Raw genomic sequence first — 18766 nt, 5'->3', positions numbered from 1 at the left:
ATGTAATGTAGTGATCTTACGGCTGACGGTGACCGTTGCAGATGCTCGGTCGTTCCCACAGACGAAGGTGTACTCTGCAGAGTCGTCCCTGCTGGTGTTCATGATCTTCAGCTGGTGCAGTTTTCCCTGAACCACGATCCTGAACTTCTCGCTCATCTCGATCTCCACGCCGTCTCTCAGCCAGGTGGACGGCACGTTGAAGTGAGAAACCTCGCACTCCAACGTGGCCACCTGGGTCTCTGGGACCCGGACGCTCTTCAGGGGTTTGGTGACTCGCAGGGCTGGAGAGAAAATGTCAATGTCAACACTTTTCATCCAAATATGAACAATCAGGGTGGTTCCTCCATGAGGTCACTACAGGGAGAAGATATTCCATCACTGAGAGTGAGATGTTTGTGTTTCATAAAGATCATTGTTGGCTGTGTTCCTTAAACTACTTAACTAAGTTTAATTTGGAAAAACGTACAAAAGGCTGAATCAAGGGCTTGGAGGCGGGGCTAAAGCTAGTGCTCCTGCTCTATGGGACCCAAGATCATCTGAAGATCTGGATCATTTCATACTCAGAAGTAATTAATGTGCCACTGACCAACATTAATAGGAATGCAGCTGTATCCGTTTGTCTTTATACATCCATGATGTAGCTTTTTTATATATTTAGCTATTTTAATTGAGTATTTATTTCATAACTAACTCTCTAAAATATGTAATATTATGCTAGCTTTTAGCTTTGGTCACCGTTACCTGACAAACATCATTTAAGTAATGCTTTAAGGATATTAAAATAAAGTGGTGCTACTGAGTCGTGCTATGCTAATGTACGTGCTACGCTACTGAGTCGTTCGATGCTAATGTGCCGTGCTACGCTAACACTCACACTCGACGAAGAGGTTAGCGCTGCACTGGAGGTGGCCCACCACCGCCGTGTACTCTCCAGCTTTGCTGTCGTCCACATCTTGGACGATCAGCTTGTGGGTCTTCTTCTCAGAGAGCATCCTGTAGTTCCCGTTGGTCCTCAGCTCCACCTTGTTGAACATCCACTTCACCGGGATGTCATCCTCCGAGATGGCCACCTCAAACACGGCAGTCGCACCCAACAGCGACGTCACGTCCTTTGGCTTCTTCAGGATCTTGAGGGCTGTGGGGGAAACACATTTTTACAGTTTTAAATGATCTGTTTTCTTTGGACCTGTACTGTAAAGAATCAGTGGTTTCTTACATTCAACGTTCAGCCTGGCGTTTGCTGACAGTTTTCCCAGTTTGAATGAGTAAACAGACTCGTCGTGCACGCTGCAGTTCTTGATTTTCAGGGTGTGCACCGTGCCTTTGATTGTGATCTCGTATTTATCGCTGGACTGCATCTCAATGCCGTTCTTGATCCACTGCGCTCCCTTCACGTCCTCGTGGGTCAGCTCCAGGCTGAACACGGCCTCCTGAGTCTGGACCACATTCAGGTTCTTTAGGGTCTTCTTGATCTTCACAGCTGCAGAGACAAACAGTTAACCCAGGGTTTGGTCATTGGTCATATCTGTTAGTGGGTGATCAGCTGATCAGCTGTAAGCAGCCATTGCTATGGAGAGATATTTACCAAATATTGGACCAAATTTTTAGAAGATCAATCTTAATTTGCATTTAATCATTTTGAAGATATACTGAAACATCTTGGGAGATAAGCTTGTTAGCCATCCTACTGTAAGCTATTCCGTTGAGTATGTTAAGAGCTCTCTAGGAAGCAGTGTTCCTGTGTATGTGTTTGGTGCTTTTATTGTTGAGGATGAGACGGAAGAAGTGAGAGAGGAAAGAGGTTCTGAAGTGTGTGAGGAGTGAATAAAGTTGCTGCCATCTTGGTGCAGAATACGGAGCTCCGTGTTTATTAAAATTTGGTCCAAAAAATTGCTCCCGTAGCTGCGTCTACGGTGTGTAGATAGATACTGAATTGTAAGTTGCTTTGGATAAAAGCGTCTGCTAAATGACTGTAATGTAATGTAATGTAATATTTTATTATTATCCTAAAGTATAGGCGCAACATAAACCCTCGGCTACACTACACACTACCATCTCTACGTGTCGAAGACCTTTCCTCAAAAGAGTGAAAATACACCTTTAAAATATTCCAAAATCATGCAAATAAGACCATTAATGTGCAATGTATCTTGAGAGTAAGCTGGGTTTGTTTTCAACGTCACATTTATATTTCTATGATACAACTTCAGGAAAAAACAAGCACAGATTTAACCGATTCAATTTATATGTGTATATTTTATATCCTGTCACTCGATAAGATTTGATGGAGATCAAACTTTCATAACTGGATATATAATTCAACATTATTAAGTACATGAAACCCAACTTCAGTTCCTCAAATATCTGTCCTTTAATGGCTCCTTTATAAAGAAACTAAAACAGGTCACGTCTGGTTTGTGTCCCTCATAAAACCTGGACCTACCCTCCACTTTCAGGGTGGCTGAGGTCCTGGAGGTGGCGACCTGGTAGGTGTACTCTCCGACGTCAGTGGCTGTGGTGATCACGATGACGAGGCGTCTGACGGCGCCGTTCACCTCGCTCATCGTGTTCTCGTTGAAATTCACAGAATGACCGTCTTTCAACCACTTGCCGTCAGCGGAGGGATTTGCCACCTCACACTCCAACACCGAGGTCTGCGAGTCGGCCACCACCAGATCATGCAAGGGCTTCTTGATGGCACCACCTGGTGGCAGAAGGAGGTAGTTCCGGTCAGTTAACCCTCAACCAATGGCAACAGAAGCCATCTTTAATACAGATTGCGACTTACCTGATACGGTGAGTGAAGCGCTGCACATCTTCTCACCGGCGGCGAACATGTACTCGCCCTCCTCGTCCACCATTGCGTTCATGACGGTCAGTGTGTGGAGCTTGTTTTTGGACTCCATCTTGTATTTTGCGCCGGCTTTGATCGGCTGCCTCTTGAAGGTCCAGAAGGCATCGATGCCGGAGTGTGAAACCTCAACTTCAAACGTGACGTTCTCAGACTCGGAGCACTCCGTGTCCTTAATCGGTTTCACGATATGGACAGCTGAGAGACGGAACAAGAGTTAGTCCATTTGACTAAAGATCAACGCATCACATTTATGATAATTAACGTTAATCAGAAAGATCAGTTTTTGTTTTAGGTCTTTTGATTCTTTCACAGAAAATGTAATGATTAAAATGTGCAGCTTGAGTGAGATCAGCTGTTTCTGCAAGCAGCATCATGTCCTGCATTCTAACTGTCATTTATTATTCTAGACCTCTTTGGGCTCTGGGAATATATCAATACTACACTGCTAACAATCCCAGGGTCCTGCAGAGAAACTGGGTAAGATTTTTCTGAGAATTCAAAGTAAATACCAGGATTTCATTTCCTGGTACATTGAACATTGGTTTCACGAGTAAATCTAAAGCTTCTGTTGTGTTTACCAGTTAGGACTTTAATTTGAAAGACTTTTTAACGAACATTTCCTTTAAATTTGGCATCAATCTAAACAAATCTCTCTCTTCTCTTTGCTTTGGTGTCTTTTGAATGAAGCAGAAAATCAGCTTTTGAAGTACGACTTCTTGTGTGACTCACTTTATTAATGGTGTGCTATAATTCCTCATGACAAATTCAGATTTTTGATTATTAACCATAAAACTAATGATTCTGTTAATTTACTCATCTCACTAAAAATATAATCTGTGTTTAAGTTGTAAGTAGTTACACATGCTTACACAGTATAACTTACTCTGAATAGAAAATCTGCAGCTGGTGTCGGCTCGGCCGACCACCAGTTTGTATTGTCCTTCATCTGAAGCGAAGGTCCTGTTGAAGACCAGACGCTGCTTGGCTCCCTTTGCCACCATCTGGACTCGGTCGCCGGGCGTCAGCAGATTGTTGTTGTGGAACCATTTGACCGAGCTGACGTCTTGAGCAGAGATCTTGCACTCCAGGACAGCTTTGGTGCCCTCAACGGCACTCGTGTCCTTCAGTGGGATCAAGACGCCAATGGCTGCAACCAAAGATAAAGTCTTTAGTGACATTTTATTTTGGAGTACTAAGTCCTTTATAAAAAAAAGACATCCAAGGTGCCTTACTCTGAATGAGCAGCTTTGCAGAGGTTGAGATCGCCTGAGCGGGAACCGCAAAGGAGTACATTCCAACGTCGTCCTTGTTGGTGTCTTCGATCAGAAGTTTGTGGATCTGTTTGTCGATAACAATGTGCACACGGCTCGAGGCCGTGACCGGCTGTCCGTTCTTCATCCAGGTTCCTTCGACATTCTCCTGGGAGAACTTGACCTCCAGTTGAGCGATGTCACCCTCGCAGATGGTCATATCAGTCAGAGGCTGTATCAGGGTTACGGGACGCACTGAGACATCGAGACAAACATGTGAGGAACCAGATACAAGCAGAATGAAAGAGCTCTCTATGAACTGCAGTATTCCTGACACCCCAATCTATGACATTGATGGATAGAAAAAAACAACATGATGAAGATTTAGTGGACAATTTGGCCTGAGGGTTTTCCTAGAGGTTCAAGAGGTCACAAAACCTACTAGGAGTCACCCTCTGGGGATCATGAACACACCAAATTTCATGGAAATCTGACCAGAAGTTTCATGTCATTTTTGGATAGATTGAAAGGCTTTGACCGAGCTAGAAGCTCCAAACTTTAAGTTACTTCCACCACTCACATTTCATCTTCAGCGATGCACTTGTCTTGAAATTGTCCACTTTGAAGGTATATTTTCCCTGGTCCTCCTTCTTGACGTCTTTCACGGACAGGGAATGTCTTCCACGGCGGGAAGACATGACGTATTTGCTGCTGGGAGAAAGCAGCTTTTCTCCGAGGAACCAGCTGCCTTCAGCGTCCTCACGGGACACGACGCACTCAAACTCTCCAGAATACGTCTCAGGAACCTCTGTGCTCTCCAGCTCCTTCACGATCTCCAGCGGAGCTCCTGTTTATGACATAATACAGATGGTACTGCAGTTTAAGTGAAAAGTCCATCATGCACCAGGACACATGATGGTGGAAATCCAAGTCACATCCAATCTGAGCAAATGCATCAGGGAGCAGATCAAGTTCATTACAGTTTCCCTGCATGATTATGTATCAACGCTGTTTCTCTGGTATAATGTGTGCATGGTGTGGCTGTATTTAAGTTGCTCCTCCACAAGATTGTATACCATTTCCTGCATGAACTAGAGATTAACAAGATTAAGTTTGTGTTTAAAGTTTTTATGTGACTGAACCTCAAAACTAGGAGCCAGTGTTCAGATGTGTAGTTACATGTGGGCGTATGTGTCCATCATCTGTGAAGAAGGGATTAATGTTGAGGTATCTATATACCTTCCACATTGAGCTTGGCGGTTGTGCTGATGTCCTCGTCCACCACCATGCAGCTGAATTCTGCGTCGTCCCTCATGTCAATCACCAGCACAGACAGGAAGTGAACCTTTCTGTCAGAGTGCATTCTGTATTTGTCTCCGGAGAAGATCTCCATGTTATTCTTCAGCCATTTGACCTTGACAAAAGGCTCATTGGTTTCACACTCAAAGGTTGCCATGGTGTCCTTCTCATTTGTGTTGACGTCCTCCAGCTTCTGCGTGAAGGAGATGACTGTCTTGGCTGCAAGAATAACAACAAAACCTTTGTTACAAAATGCACAATTCAAATGTGGAATTTACATGAACGTTGTAGAAAGTCCAGAGCTGTTACCTTGCACCAGCAGGAAAGCATGGCTGGAAGTCTCTCCGGCAGTGCTGGAAGCTTTAACCATGACACTGGCAGAATCCTCGGCTATGACGTCTCTGATCACCAGTTCACACACATGATCCTCAGGCCAGTACCAGTAAATACGATCAGACTTCTCAAGCAGAACACCATTTTTGAACCACTGGCACTCGGGTTCTGGTCTGCCGACGACTTTGACTCTGAACTTGACTTCGTCGCCCTGTGCGACTGTCTGGCTGGTGATACGCTCCAGGATCTTGGGAGCTTCCATGCTGGCTGAGAGCTTGACCCTCTCTGGTTTCAGAGCTTTAGCTGTAACCTTGCGTCGCTCCTCTTCCTTCTTCTTCTCAGCCTCCTCCTTCGCCATGGCACGGTGAAGCAGATCCTCCTTCGTTTTCTTCAGGAGACCCTCATAGGACTCGTCCTTCTTACGTGACTTGAGCTCCACGGCAGTGATGGACTCGTAATAGCCTTCTTCTGTCCTGCGCTTGAACTTGCCCCTAAGCTCGTCCGATTCCTCTGTGGCTTTCTCATGAACGATTCTGTGAGCCTTCTTCAGCTTGACCACCTCTTTTAGCTGAGAGTCGTCTGTAGGTTTCTCAGCCTTTACTACCTCGAATTGTACTTTTCCAGGTTCAGGTGCGGCCTCGGCTGTCTTACCCTCTGGGGCACGGCGCAGATGAGTTCTGAAATCCTCTTTCTGCTGAATCTCCAGCTTCACGGTGTGCTCGGCTGACCCCAGGTTGTTGTCGGCTACTACTTTGACCTCTCCAGAATCATAGGATTTGATTTCAGTGATCTCCAAGTAGTAAATACCATCGTAACGAAGTCTGTATCTCTTGCTCTTGCGGATCAGTTGTCCGTTGAGGTACCAGTTAACCTTGGGTGATGGATAACCGGTCACTCTGCAGCGGAATCGTGCTGTGTCGCCTTCCAGCACTCTGGCTGATTCAGGAACGAGGACGATCTCAGGTTTCATTTTGTCAGTATCTTCCTCAGCAGTGACTCCGTAGGGTCCTCCCTCATGAGCCATGCGTTCAATCTCTTCGATTCGGTGTGCTCCCTTAATGCCTTCAGGAAGCTGACTCTCCTCAACAAGACCCTTCTCGTCCTTGACGACAAGGGTTGCCGAGTTTTGGTCAGCTCCGAACTTGTTCGTGGCTCTGCAGGTGACGACGCCGCTGTCTCTGGCGTAAGCGACTTCATAGTCGAGACTGCAGTAGCCAAATTCATTGACCATGCGCAACCTGTTAGCAGCTTCCAGAGGTTTGCCGTCGTGCAGCCACTCCACCATCATGTTGGGGTCACCAATAGGGGTCAGTCTGCACTCAAAGTGAGCCGGACCAAAGCGCTTCATTCTGATGGAGGTCAGCTTCTTCTTGAACTGTGGTTTCTGCTGCTTCTCTTTGTCGTAAAGGTCGCCCTCCTCCCACTGCTCTTGACCATATCGCAGATGAAGGGGCTCCAACTCGGGAGGGGCGATCTCCTTGGCTTTGTAGGTTCCTCTGGGAATAATGAGCTTCCTCTCTGGTTCAGGTTCAACATAGTCCACCTCAACGTTGACTCTGCAGCGAGTGGTGTCTCTGCCAGCCTTGTTGATGGCTGTAGCTGTGTACCAGGCGCTGTCTGAGCCAGCTGTTGAGGGAATCTGGAATTTGGCCTCTCCTCTCGTTCCTTCAACCCTGGAAGATGGATTCATCAGAATATCTTTAACATTTTCAGATGTTATATATTCTTCCAGACCTTGTGAGATATCTCTCAATGACCCAGCTGACTACAGACTTTATCATAGTGACCAGGCAGAAAGTGTGAAGAAACCCTGTTTTACCTCTCTTGTTGTATGCGTCGTACATAGTGTTCAAGGACAGAGCAAGATATTCTGTCTGTAAGCTCAAGATAATGTGTAACTCGTCAGTTCTCTCTTACTCAGCAATCTCTGGTGTATAAAACATGGCTTCTCCTCTGACCTCGGCTCATTTGTGCTTCTTGATGAGTCAGTTTTGAGGTAATCAAAGTAAAAATATCATAAAATATGAAATCAAAGTTAAAATGATTGGATGAATTGTTCCATTTACAGACAGGGATGATGGAAATTGATTACAAACATTGGATGTCATTTAAATGAAAATACTGAATAACTGAATTTATAGATACTGATAACACAGCCAATAGAAAACATACCTGATGTGTGGGTGCTTGTGTGGGGTAATAATGTCACTGTTTTTCAGCCAGACGATGTCAGGCAGAGGGTTTCCAATGGCTTTGACAGCCAGTTCAACCAGAGTGCCCTGTTTTACACTGATGTTCTTCAGCTTCTCAATGAACTGAGGGCGCACTAAGGTTTCTTTAGCTGAAAAAGAAAGAAAATGAATTGGAACCTTAAAGTCAATAAATGTTAATTAGTATAAGTGTTAACAGGAAGTCCATAGTGAGCTGCAGTCGTACCATCAACAGTGAGAGTTACAGAGATTGAAGTCCGTCCAGCTCTGTTCTGGGCGATGACTGTCCACTCTCCAGAGTCTTGAGGCAAGGCCGGGACGATGATCAGGGACTGGGTACCGTCCTCTTTGACCACTATCTTGTGGGTGTAGTCGCTAACCACTTGTTGTCCTGAAGAGGTGATGTACGGGTTTCGGTTATTGTGAGGACAACAAATCTCATGCAAGAACACTTTAATGAAGAAGTACTAGTTTTTTACTCACCATTGTGGAACCAGTATGTGTCGGGCATTGGTCTGCCTACGACCTTCAGGTCGAATCTGGCAGTTTGCCCCTCAGAGCATTTACATGAGGAAGGTTTCAGGACAAACACAGGTTTGTACAGTCTTTCCAGCTGAGCCTCGTCCGTCTCGTCGAGTCGGCGGGCCGGAGAACGTCCGGGAGAACGACTGGAAGAACGTCCGGGTGAGCGGCTCAGAGAACGAGGAGAAGTGGATCTGAGAAAGCAGCAGAGTCGTCAGTATCGAGGTCAATCATTAAGCACCGGGGAGCCTCCAGACTGACATGTGATCCTCACCTGATCCTCTGCATCGCTGGCTGTGGCGTGTATCTCTGAGGAGACACGGTTCCGGACGGCTCCAGGTAGAGCTTCCCAGAGCTGACGGCGTTTCCCTTCATGTTGGAGGCGAAGGCGGTGTACACGCCCTCATCCTCCGGTAGCACCACGGGCAGACGGAGACTGGCTCGTCCGTCCTGAAGAACCTCCATCTGGTAATGGTCACCGGGCGTGATGCGCTGGCCGTCTTTGTACCAAGCAATCTGGGAGAAGACAAAATGTTACTGTCAGACCACTGTGGATACACGTGTCTAATTCCAATTTCTATCTTTAACTCCAACTTATTTAAAAATGCAGCACCTTGGGGAGCGGTATTCCAGCCATCTTGCAGTGGAAAGTGACGCCCATTCCGTCCATGATCCTGTAGTTTTTGACAGGAGTGTCGAAGCCAGGCTGTACGGCCTCAGTGGGGTCAGTAGTCACCATCAACTCTCCGTCCTCTGTCACTATCTCTCTGTAGGTAATCCTCATAATGCAGAGTTCAATCTCATGTATGATCCTCTGTTCAATGACAGAAAGATGGAATTCCTGCAGATGAAATGAGACGTTAGATGTTTGAACTTGACTTGCTCAGGTAGTTCTATGGCAGTAATTTCATTGTTTTAACGGTCAATCAGTAATCAGGGTGAAGGTTATCTAAATATTGACAAAGTCAGAGGGGCCAAGCAAGTGATTGAATGAAAAGAAAACATTGTAAATGATGCAGGCAACCTTGATCACATGTTTAGAAAGTGAGTCCATCATCGCTAGAACTTTGACCTTTTGGCTCATGATGCTCGTACCTGTCCAGAGATAATGGTGGTGGTCATCTGCTCCATGGTCGTAATGACAACGGGAGGAACGTCTCCCACTTTGGGCTCCTGCACCATGGCTGTCATTTCAGTCTTAAAGGTTGCTTCCTGTTTCTTCATGTAGACTTCGTATTCATCTGTTAGAAAAACAAAGCATTTCATGTCACGTGAGCTCAAACAACTTATTTCTTTGATACATCCTGACATCAGAGGAGAAGAAGTCATCTGTGATTCCTGTTCTGAAGTTGATGCAAACATGACTTCTTCTCCTTCTGTCTTACTTCTTTAACATGGTGGAGTCGATGGAGATGTTTACGTACCTTCGTCCAGCAGACTGGCGGAGGCCGAGACTTCTCCGAGCTTGTTCTTGACAAAGACAGAGTATTCTCCGGCGTCATCGGCAAAGGTCATGGAGATCTCTAACTTGCATTCTCCAGTCTCCTTCTTGTAGGCGACTTTGTATCTGATGGACAGCGGAGGAGAAACAGCGCGTTAAGAGGCAATGCAATGATGGTGAGTGACCACTGGAGGCAGCAGAGTTCACTACAGTTAACACTCAAATGATTTATCACATTTTGTCCTGAGGGTCACTCAAGAGAAAATCACAGACCGAGCAGCAAAGCAAGCTCAAGAAATGTTAGGAAGAGGAAGGGAAGACCATCACAGTATAAGCAACAAGTACTAGTATTTCTACTATTTAAGTGTAGAAACTGTTTCCCTTTCAATTCCCTAAAAGAAGCTTTAAGGATAGAATAATGTTGTTCCGCACTGTTTAAACATAAAATAGATATTGCATGTCAACTTGAGTTAAATATTCAAACCCAAGACAGTAAAAATGTCATTGATAAATAATAATAAATAAATCACATGAAACTTGCTCTAGGAACCATGAAAAGGTATTACACACCTGTATCCGGTAGTGAGCGGTATCCCGCTCTTCTTCCAGATTATGTGAGGTTTGGGGCTTCCCCCGACTTGACATTCAAACAAAACACTTCCTCCTTCCACCAGCTTCTGGATGGTTGGCAACTTGATGAAGAAGGGAGCGGCGGCCGCAGTGTCTGACTCGGCCACGCTCACCTGAGACATGGTCTCCTCTCTGGCTTCTTCGGTTACTCTGAAAATACAAAGTTCTTTTAGAATCAACAATGTCCTTAAGAAAATAAAGAAGCTGAAAACATCCTCTCTTGAGTTAATGTTCAACCCGCATATATCTGTATCGACTCACAGTTTCTCAGCAATTTCAACATGTCCGGTGACGACAGCGATCTCCTCTCTGCTCTCGATGTCCTCGGACACTGGGAGTAAAAAGACAATAATATCTTTATATAAAGATGAACTCTAATGTGAAAACAGAAGAGACCCCACAAAGAAACCTCAATGGTCTCAAGAGGTGACCGCACATTCAGAGGGGCATTGAAAACATGGATTATTGGTGACTGATGTTCCTCCTGTTCGTACTGACCCTGGACGAGCAGGTAGCAGGAGGTGCTGACGGTTCCCGCCTCGTTGGTGGCGGTGCAGGTGAAGCGTCCACTGTCTTCGGCGAACGCCTCGCGGATCACCAGCCGGGCGAATCCGCTCACGTAGCTGATCTGGAAGTCGATGGAGGTCTCGATCTTGTAGTCCTCTCTGAACCACATGATGACGGGTGTCGGGTGACCATTGATCTGGCACTCCAGGGTCACCGACTCGCCCTCCGCCACGTTTGTGTTCTTCAAGCCCTGCACACGAAACAAAAACTTTTAGAAAATGTTTTCCCACAAGGGCATGAATATATTTAATGGGTTTTGAGGGAAAACTAGACTACTTACCGACACCAGTGTGGCCGGGATCACAGCGCCTCCTGCAGAAGGTACGGCTGCTGCCTCCATCACCTGTCGAAGAGTCACGGATGGGTTAGCACCGAAAATACACCGACTTCTAAAATCCACGACATGACACAACTAATCAAACACACACTGGACAAGACTTCAGACTTATCATAAACATCCAACATATAAAGAAAAGACAACACAGCAGATGGATTGATGAGAGGACGGCTGGATGGACTCGAGGTGAGAATGAGGTTGTCAGTGGTGTCGATGAGCATGTTTTTATTAGAGAGATATTAAATCCTGGATTTTAACACAAATCAAGAAAACCTGACTTAAAACTAGACTAAAGGTTGTAGAACTTTGGGGTGGTGCTTTAATCAAAAGGATCAGTAAAGATAAAGAGATTTAAGATCTCGGGAAAAGGAAAACTACTAAAAATGCCCTTTAGATTTTACATTTCTGGTGTTAAAAGTGGAATCTAAAGTCTACGACGAACAAAAACATGGATTCTTTATTGCTGGTTTGGACTACAGAAGTTCTCTGACCTTCATTTACTCATCAGGTTTTCTTGTCCGGTTCAGATCCAGCCACTATACTAGATTACAAACCTGGGCTCCCCAGTCCTCAAACACCACCCCCGTCTGTAACTCGGAGACTAAACGACTCTGGTACTGGTCTTTGAACGGTGGAGGGACGGCCTCCAGAGTCTCTCTGGTCTCGACCGTCGTACGAGACGGACTGGGAGACTTGACGGTCTTGATGATCTTTCTAGCCGAGGCTGAAGAGAACTCTTTCTGCAGAGTGGCGATCGCCGAGCCGGCGATGGAAACCTGACCGACCCAAAGAGGAGCAACAGGCACACCATGGTCAATAACACATGTTGGTTTGTTTTAGAAGCTTGTGTTAAACCACAGCATTGGGAGGAAGCTAAAGACCGTTAGTTCATTTAAGGTACAGATGAAGGGAGTTTAATTAAAGTCGGATTAATAAGCGGGTTCAGAACTGTGATTATTGATTAAGGAGGTGAAGAAAAACATTGTTACGGGTGGATTCTTTTCATTATTTAATAGTTATTATTTCATCACTTCTACACTAAGGTTCACAACAAGTTTGCATTTCAGGCAAGCAGTAATAACACTAAGCCCCTCCCCCAAACAAAAACTAAATTGAGACCAATGCCTCAATCAGTTAGCACATTAGCATGTATGTAGCCATCACGTTCATGTCTACGTTAAAGGGGTTTGTTTATTAAAAAATGTTTTGAATTAATCTGGATGTTGAGTTTTTTAACTGTCATCTCATAATTGTTCACTCACTAAAGGAAATCTTTCAGTATGATTTCTGTAGACATCAAAGGTTCATTTAACAGAAAGTCACTGTTTGTTTCTAATGTTAAATTCTTTCAATGCTGTTCTCTACTGCTTGCCTGATGTTGCCTCTCTTACCTCAGAGCTAGGCTCATGTTTTGGGACAGAAACTTTAGAAACTGTGAAATGTGGAACTGGAGACGAGGCGAGACCAGAGTCCACATGGGAAGAGATTTCTGTCGCTCTCTGAATCTGGAGTAACCAACAGAGTTCACAGGAGAGTTACGACCTGAGCAAATATATATTTATATGAATGTACAATACTTTAGTCCTATAAGTGCTACAAATAATCACACGGTTATCAAGAATAATTATTATCTTAAAGCACTGGCAAACAATTTTGTAAATTTTCAAAACTTTTGATCTCAGTATGATCATGTTGTTTTACGTGCTAACATCGAGGACAGCCGGGAGTCGTGTTCGTCTTTACATGGACTCCTGGGAGTTATTATCATAGTTACAGTCTGTTATAGTTTAAATGCGTTAAGCATATTTGATAGTAACTCTTAATTAGTCTTATAAGAACTGCTGGGATTGTTTCTGAAGTTCCTTTAAACTTTGAAAGGTCTAAAAGTTGTTTGCCAGTACAAAAGATGGTGATAGCCAAACGGCTTTTAACAGGCCGAGTTGATCTGATGATATTTCCGAGTCTCTTGGTAATTGTGTTGTTTCTTTGCTCTGGAGGCCGAGCTAACCTGAGGCAGGGTGGGTTCAGGTGTGACCCCCTGAGCAGCAGTAAGCGTTTGACCAGCCTGCGCTCTGGTTGTTGTCCATGCGGCCTGCTGCCTTAACTCTGCTTCTACAGCCTCGTCCTCTTCAGCTCCACCGCCCTCCACATGCAACGGCTGACGGACGCGAGCCAGGTCGACGGCGGCCACCACTTTGGCCACTGCCCCGGCTCTTTCCCCTCCCTCAGCCTGGAGACACAACCGGCAGCACATAGATATCAGGACATCCATGGCAGGACAAAGACAGGCAGGTGGACGGGGGTCTGGATCTAGTTTTAGTTAGTTCCCTCAAAAGAACACAAACTCATTCCATTCGTCCTAAAGTCTATTTTTATTTAAAAGAAGAGTGGTTCAACATTTTGGGAAACAGTCGTTTCTGACCTGTTTATTTCCAATTGTTCGGAAAATACACTCTCTTCCTGCAACAAACAGAAGCACATGTCTAAATATTACTGAGAGTCTTCAACCTCCCCGTCTTCATCGGTTGGGTTGCTGAGGTTTAGGAATGATGAGTGAAACTGATTAGGGAATATCTGAATCAGCCAATCAAGGGCAGAGTAGGGCGGGTCATGTCCAATGATGTCATTCTGCATAATAATTAACCACGTGCTTCTACTTGTTGCAGGAAGAGATTATTTTTGAAACAATGGGACATTTTTGGGACTATTGTGTTTCAGAATATTGGTTTGTTGGAACAGTGTTTCCTAGGGAACTAGAAACTCCTCCCACCTCCTCTAAAGCTCAGTGATTGGCATGTTGGATCTTGTGTGGCTTGTTTGGTTCTGTACAAAAATAGAAATACAAAAAAGCCACAAATTGTGGTTTTAAGGGGAATTTCATCCAAGAACCTTAATTACTCAAATTAAGGGACCGTAATAAATTAATTGGAGGCATGAATTACTAATTTGTTTAAAGATTTGACCCCTTGACGTCCTCCTGTCTCTGTAGAAGACTTGTCACAAATCAGTCAAGATTACAGTTTACATGTTTACATACATATGCAAACTTGATTTCCTGGTTATTGAAACCTGGATCAGAACTTACTCCTCTGAAGCTGAAACTCTGATCCTGGTTTTGGATCGACGTCCACAATATGGAGTCGTTTAGGTAATAAACTGTTAAACTGAGGTTTGGAAACGTCGTGGACAAAGTACTAGTGTTTGTGTGTAAATGTACTCGCATAAACATCGAGGCTTATCTGTTGAAGACAACACATAATCACCTGTTTGACATGCAAGAAATATGACTAGTGTTCAAACAGAAGTGAAAGAGCTGACGGTGCAGGAAAGTGAAGTGGCAACCAGACTCAAAGAAAGAGGCGTGAACATATTGAAGATCACATCAGTGATGTGTTCACTGGTGATGATGAGGAGCTACCTGCTCCTCCGGCTGCTGGAGGAGCAGGAGGAGCACAGTGACACTACTCTACCGAAGAAGACTCTCTGTGGATGAAGACGGAGGAGAGATCTCCACAGATGGTCTCAAACACATCTCATCTGTTTGTGTTCTCCTTCTTTTTCTACTGAACACATCATCAGGTCTCCTAGTTTAAGTTGAACCCACACCAGATGACTTCATGTCCGACAGTTGGACCTTAAGGTCACATGGTATTTCCTTGTGGATCCTAGAGTTAAATTTGAGTTATCAGGCTTCCCCGATGATTCTGACTCCATGTCAACAGTCTGAGGCTGATAACCAAATCAAAAGGATCAACTGTGTCACAAACCAAGAACGACAAAGAGGTCGACACGATACGGTCACAAACAGACCTGAGCGATGTGATGGTGAGATTCACCCTGTGGACATGAGGAACTGTTGTAGGGACACTACATGTGGACTTCACAGCCTTTAAGGGTCTTTATAAGAAGATCAACAGAGCGGTGCTGAACAGAGATTTACAAAGATATTCAACTACCAACAGTTAAAGCACTGAACATAAGATCATAGGAAACAAGTTGTAGGCTGGTGAAGAGTGAGAGCGTCCCTGAATCCAGTCCAACTGATTCAGTGATGGACGTTTGTAGTGTTCTCGTCCAGGTGAACAGAATTAGTCACATTTAAAACAATGAGACGGAAACAGAACAAACAAAACCCTCAAAGACTCATCAGGACCAGATACAACATGTCATTATGTCTGTCACTCACATATTTCATTTATAAAAGTCCAACACTCACTCAGGAGCGATTTGTTCAACAAGAAGCTCGACGGTTTGAAGAAATATTTTGCTTTTATTTCTCTTTCTAAAAACTAAATTTAAAAATGTCACATTAAGAGTTTTAGAGAGAAGTCTGATTTTGTAGATGGCGCCGTGCCAGCAGCTCCCTGTGTGTTCTTTCCCTCTTTTTTGTGTTTCATATTGTGCATGTTCCGTACTTAATATTTTTATTTTACTGTGTAACTTCGTAAAGTACACATCTATCTCTCTGTCTATCTGAGGTTTCCAGGATTCAGCATCTAGTGGTGTGTTGAGGAACTGCAGCTTCACCATGACACCTCTCAGCCAGACTCCAGATCCTTATTTTCAGAATACTTCAGAAACGCGACTTATATCATACAACAACAATTAATGATTTTTCTGTGTAACTAACACCGTCTGTCCTCCAGGTTTCTCAAATAGCTCCACGGATTCAGTGACCACCAGATGGCAGCATGGACCCCACTCAGCCCTCCTCACCTCTTTCACTCCGGTGACCTGCTGCGCCCAGTGCTGGTCCTGGCCCAGCTGGGTGACGGTGCTGCTGGTTCTACTGGTCATGCTGGTCATGCTGGTGTAGCCGGCCTCGGCCACAAAGTCTCCCTGCTTCCAGGGCGGCAGGACGTCGCCGGCGGTGGCCACCAGCTTGCGGGCGGTGATGGGGGATTTGACCGGCCTGATGGAGGAGGAGACCGAGAGTCTTGAAGAGGGAGAGGCAGACCTGCAGACGGGGATGGAGGTCTGGTTACAGGCCTGTAGGGGGCCAACCTCCGATGACATTATCGCTCTGCTCACTGATCCTAAATCTCTTTACTACAACCACTACAAACCTAAATCTCTTACTGTAAAATCTCAAATAAAAACTGTTAGTTAGTTAGATTACTGTGACTCCTTATCATCAGGCTGCTCTAATAAGTCTCTTAAATCTCTCCAGAATGCTGCAGCTCGTGTACTAACAAGAACTAAGAGAAGAGATCAGATCACTCCTGTATTAGCTTCTCTGCACTGGCTCCATGTAAAATCTAGAATATAATTTAAAATCCTTCTGGTCACCTACAAAGCCCTGATTGGTCACAAACCATCATATCGTAAAGAGCTTATAGTACCATATTACCCTACTAGAGAGCACCATCATATCTTAAGGAGCTTATAGTACCATATTACCCTACTAGAGAGCACCATCATATCTCAAGGAGCTTATAGTACCATATTACCCTACTAGAGAGCACCATCATATCTCAAGGAGCTTATAGTACCATATTACCCTACTAGAGAGCACCATCATATCTTAAAGAGCGTATAGTACCATATTACCCTACTAGAGAGCACCATCATATCTCAAGGAGCTTATAGAACGATATTACTCTACTAGAGAGCACCATCATATCTTAAAGAGCTTATAGTACCATATTACCCTACTAGAGAGCACCATCATATCTCAAGGAGCTTATAGTACCATGCTATCCTACTAGAGAACTACGCTCCCTAAATGTGGGGTTAATTGAATTTGCTAGAGTCTTCAAAAGTAGGATGGGAGCCTATTGTAGGATGGATCATGGTTTTACCTGAACCATGGTCCTGCTGACACCCACTGATACTACTTATTATTAGTCACATTTCTGTTACTATTACTGCTTTTATAATCATTATTATTCTACAATATCCACTGCTGCTGTTACTATTAGTAGTCATAATTTACACTACTCTCATTATATGACTCATTTATTTCATATGCATTGAATGTGTTATAGTTCTGTTATGTTGACATCTATTGCACTTCTGTCCATCGTGATAAAAGGAAAAACTTGAGGCTCCACCCACCTGCCGGGTGTCGGCGTTGGTGCCTTCACGTGTCTCACGGGTGATGGCGACTGTTGGCGTCCTCCGGTCACCTTGGCGACCAACAAGGACTGAGTCGGGGACTTGGACATGGGTTTGGGAGGAACTCTGGGTGGAGTCTTGTGAGCCAGCAGCTGAGTCAGCTCGGCTCCCTCCACCTGCATCTCCATCATGGCGGTGGCCTGGAAACTGGCCTCCATCCTCTGAGGACGGACCACAGAGAGAGAGGAGGTTAAATTACATTAAAATAATATGAACTAGAATAAAATCATTTTTGTGGATTCTTTCGTACTTTTTCCACTCTGGTCTGACGGGTCTGTGAAATCTGAGAGGTTGAAATCACAGTCTTTGTTTTCTTTGCTGGGACGGCTTCTTCACCTGGACACACACACACACGTTTAGTTCAATGGAATTAAAGGACTAAACTGAAATAATGATTGCAGTATTATCTCAACATCATTATGTTAACATGTTCACAGTATCCAAAAAACCACAAATGTTTTAAATTAAAATTTAAACTATTTTTTTAAGTATTTCATTTAATTGGACTGGAAGATGCATCACACACATAAAAAACATGTGAACATAAAACATAAGCTTCTGGATGTTTCCTCTTCTAATGAAGCTAGACTGTGTAATATATAGTAGAGACTTTAAAAAGGCCTCACCCTGAACCAGCAGCTCACAGGTGGAGGTGGCTCGTCCACTGCTGTTGGAGGCGGTCACAGAATATGTCCCAGAATCCTCGGGGAAAGCCTCGGCGATCAGCAGACTGTACAGGTCTCCCTCCTGGAGGATCCTGAAGTCGGCCGAGCTCTGGATCTCGGCTCCCTCTCGGTAGAACTTCACGGCGGGCGGAGGGATGCCGGAGACTCGAACGTCCAGCTTCACCCGGCTGCCCTGTCTCACCGTGGAGCTCTGCAGCCTCTGGAGGAAGTTAGGGGGCGCTGTCTCAGCTGGAGGCAAAGATTATTATTATTGATTTAAAGTGAAACTCAAAAACCAGATTCATGATATTGTGTCTAGTCTCAGATATCAACCAGTACTCGCATAATGGCACACACTGTTATTTATAAATGTGTACTTTCAATGCACTTCACTAATACTGAATCACAATCCATTCAATAATTGAGATATTTCAGTGTGGAACAAAGTGGGGGACATTATCATACAATACAATTATGGAAAAATTAGTAGTACAATAGTAGACTGCATGTAGTGGACTAATCCAATCTGAATGGATTTTAT

At 44.5% G+C, this 18766-nt stretch overlaps 1 protein-coding gene across 1 annotated transcript in view; it reads right to left on the bottom strand.

Annotated features, from left to right (window-relative positions):
* Nucleotides 1–18766, bottom strand: part of LOC137891531 (titin-like) — a 172154-nt gene that overhangs the window by 145690 nt on the left and 7698 nt on the right. The window contains exons 4-31 of the mRNA XM_068736195.1: nucleotides 18187–18474; nucleotides 17811–17896; nucleotides 17501–17721; nucleotides 16160–16400; nucleotides 13452–13673; nucleotides 12835–12948; nucleotides 11998–12219; nucleotides 11387–11449; nucleotides 11038–11296; nucleotides 10801–10870; nucleotides 10480–10689; nucleotides 9893–10035; nucleotides 9564–9709; nucleotides 9082–9309; nucleotides 8743–8984; nucleotides 8430–8662; nucleotides 8173–8337; nucleotides 7909–8077; nucleotides 5713–7409; nucleotides 5344–5622; nucleotides 4685–4951; nucleotides 4087–4359; nucleotides 3738–4001; nucleotides 2789–3049; nucleotides 2444–2704; nucleotides 1217–1480; nucleotides 875–1135; nucleotides 21–281 (exon numbers count right to left, since the gene is read on the bottom strand). Of these exons, the coding sequence (XP_068592296.1) occupies nucleotides 21–281; nucleotides 875–1135; nucleotides 1217–1480; nucleotides 2444–2704; nucleotides 2789–3049; nucleotides 3738–4001; nucleotides 4087–4359; nucleotides 4685–4951; nucleotides 5344–5622; nucleotides 5713–7409; nucleotides 7909–8077; nucleotides 8173–8337; nucleotides 8430–8662; nucleotides 8743–8984; nucleotides 9082–9309; nucleotides 9564–9709; nucleotides 9893–10035; nucleotides 10480–10689; nucleotides 10801–10870; nucleotides 11038–11296; nucleotides 11387–11449; nucleotides 11998–12219; nucleotides 12835–12948; nucleotides 13452–13673; nucleotides 16160–16400; nucleotides 17501–17721; nucleotides 17811–17896; nucleotides 18187–18474 (7410 nt within the window). The remainder of the gene's footprint in view (nucleotides 1–20; nucleotides 282–874; nucleotides 1136–1216; nucleotides 1481–2443; nucleotides 2705–2788; nucleotides 3050–3737; nucleotides 4002–4086; nucleotides 4360–4684; nucleotides 4952–5343; nucleotides 5623–5712; nucleotides 7410–7908; nucleotides 8078–8172; nucleotides 8338–8429; nucleotides 8663–8742; nucleotides 8985–9081; nucleotides 9310–9563; nucleotides 9710–9892; nucleotides 10036–10479; nucleotides 10690–10800; nucleotides 10871–11037; nucleotides 11297–11386; nucleotides 11450–11997; nucleotides 12220–12834; nucleotides 12949–13451; nucleotides 13674–16159; nucleotides 16401–17500; nucleotides 17722–17810; nucleotides 17897–18186; nucleotides 18475–18766) is intronic.

This window comes from Cebidichthys violaceus, unplaced genomic scaffold (genome assembly GCF_023349555.1).
Source record: "Cebidichthys violaceus isolate CVI_PGR_0920_01 unplaced genomic scaffold, fCebVio1.0.p SCAF_11, whole genome shotgun sequence".
Taxonomy (NCBI): domain Eukaryota; kingdom Metazoa; phylum Chordata; class Actinopteri; order Perciformes; family Stichaeidae; genus Cebidichthys; species Cebidichthys violaceus.
The sequence above is the reverse complement of the archived record's forward strand: the minus strand, read 5'-3'. Positions and strand labels throughout refer to the sequence as shown.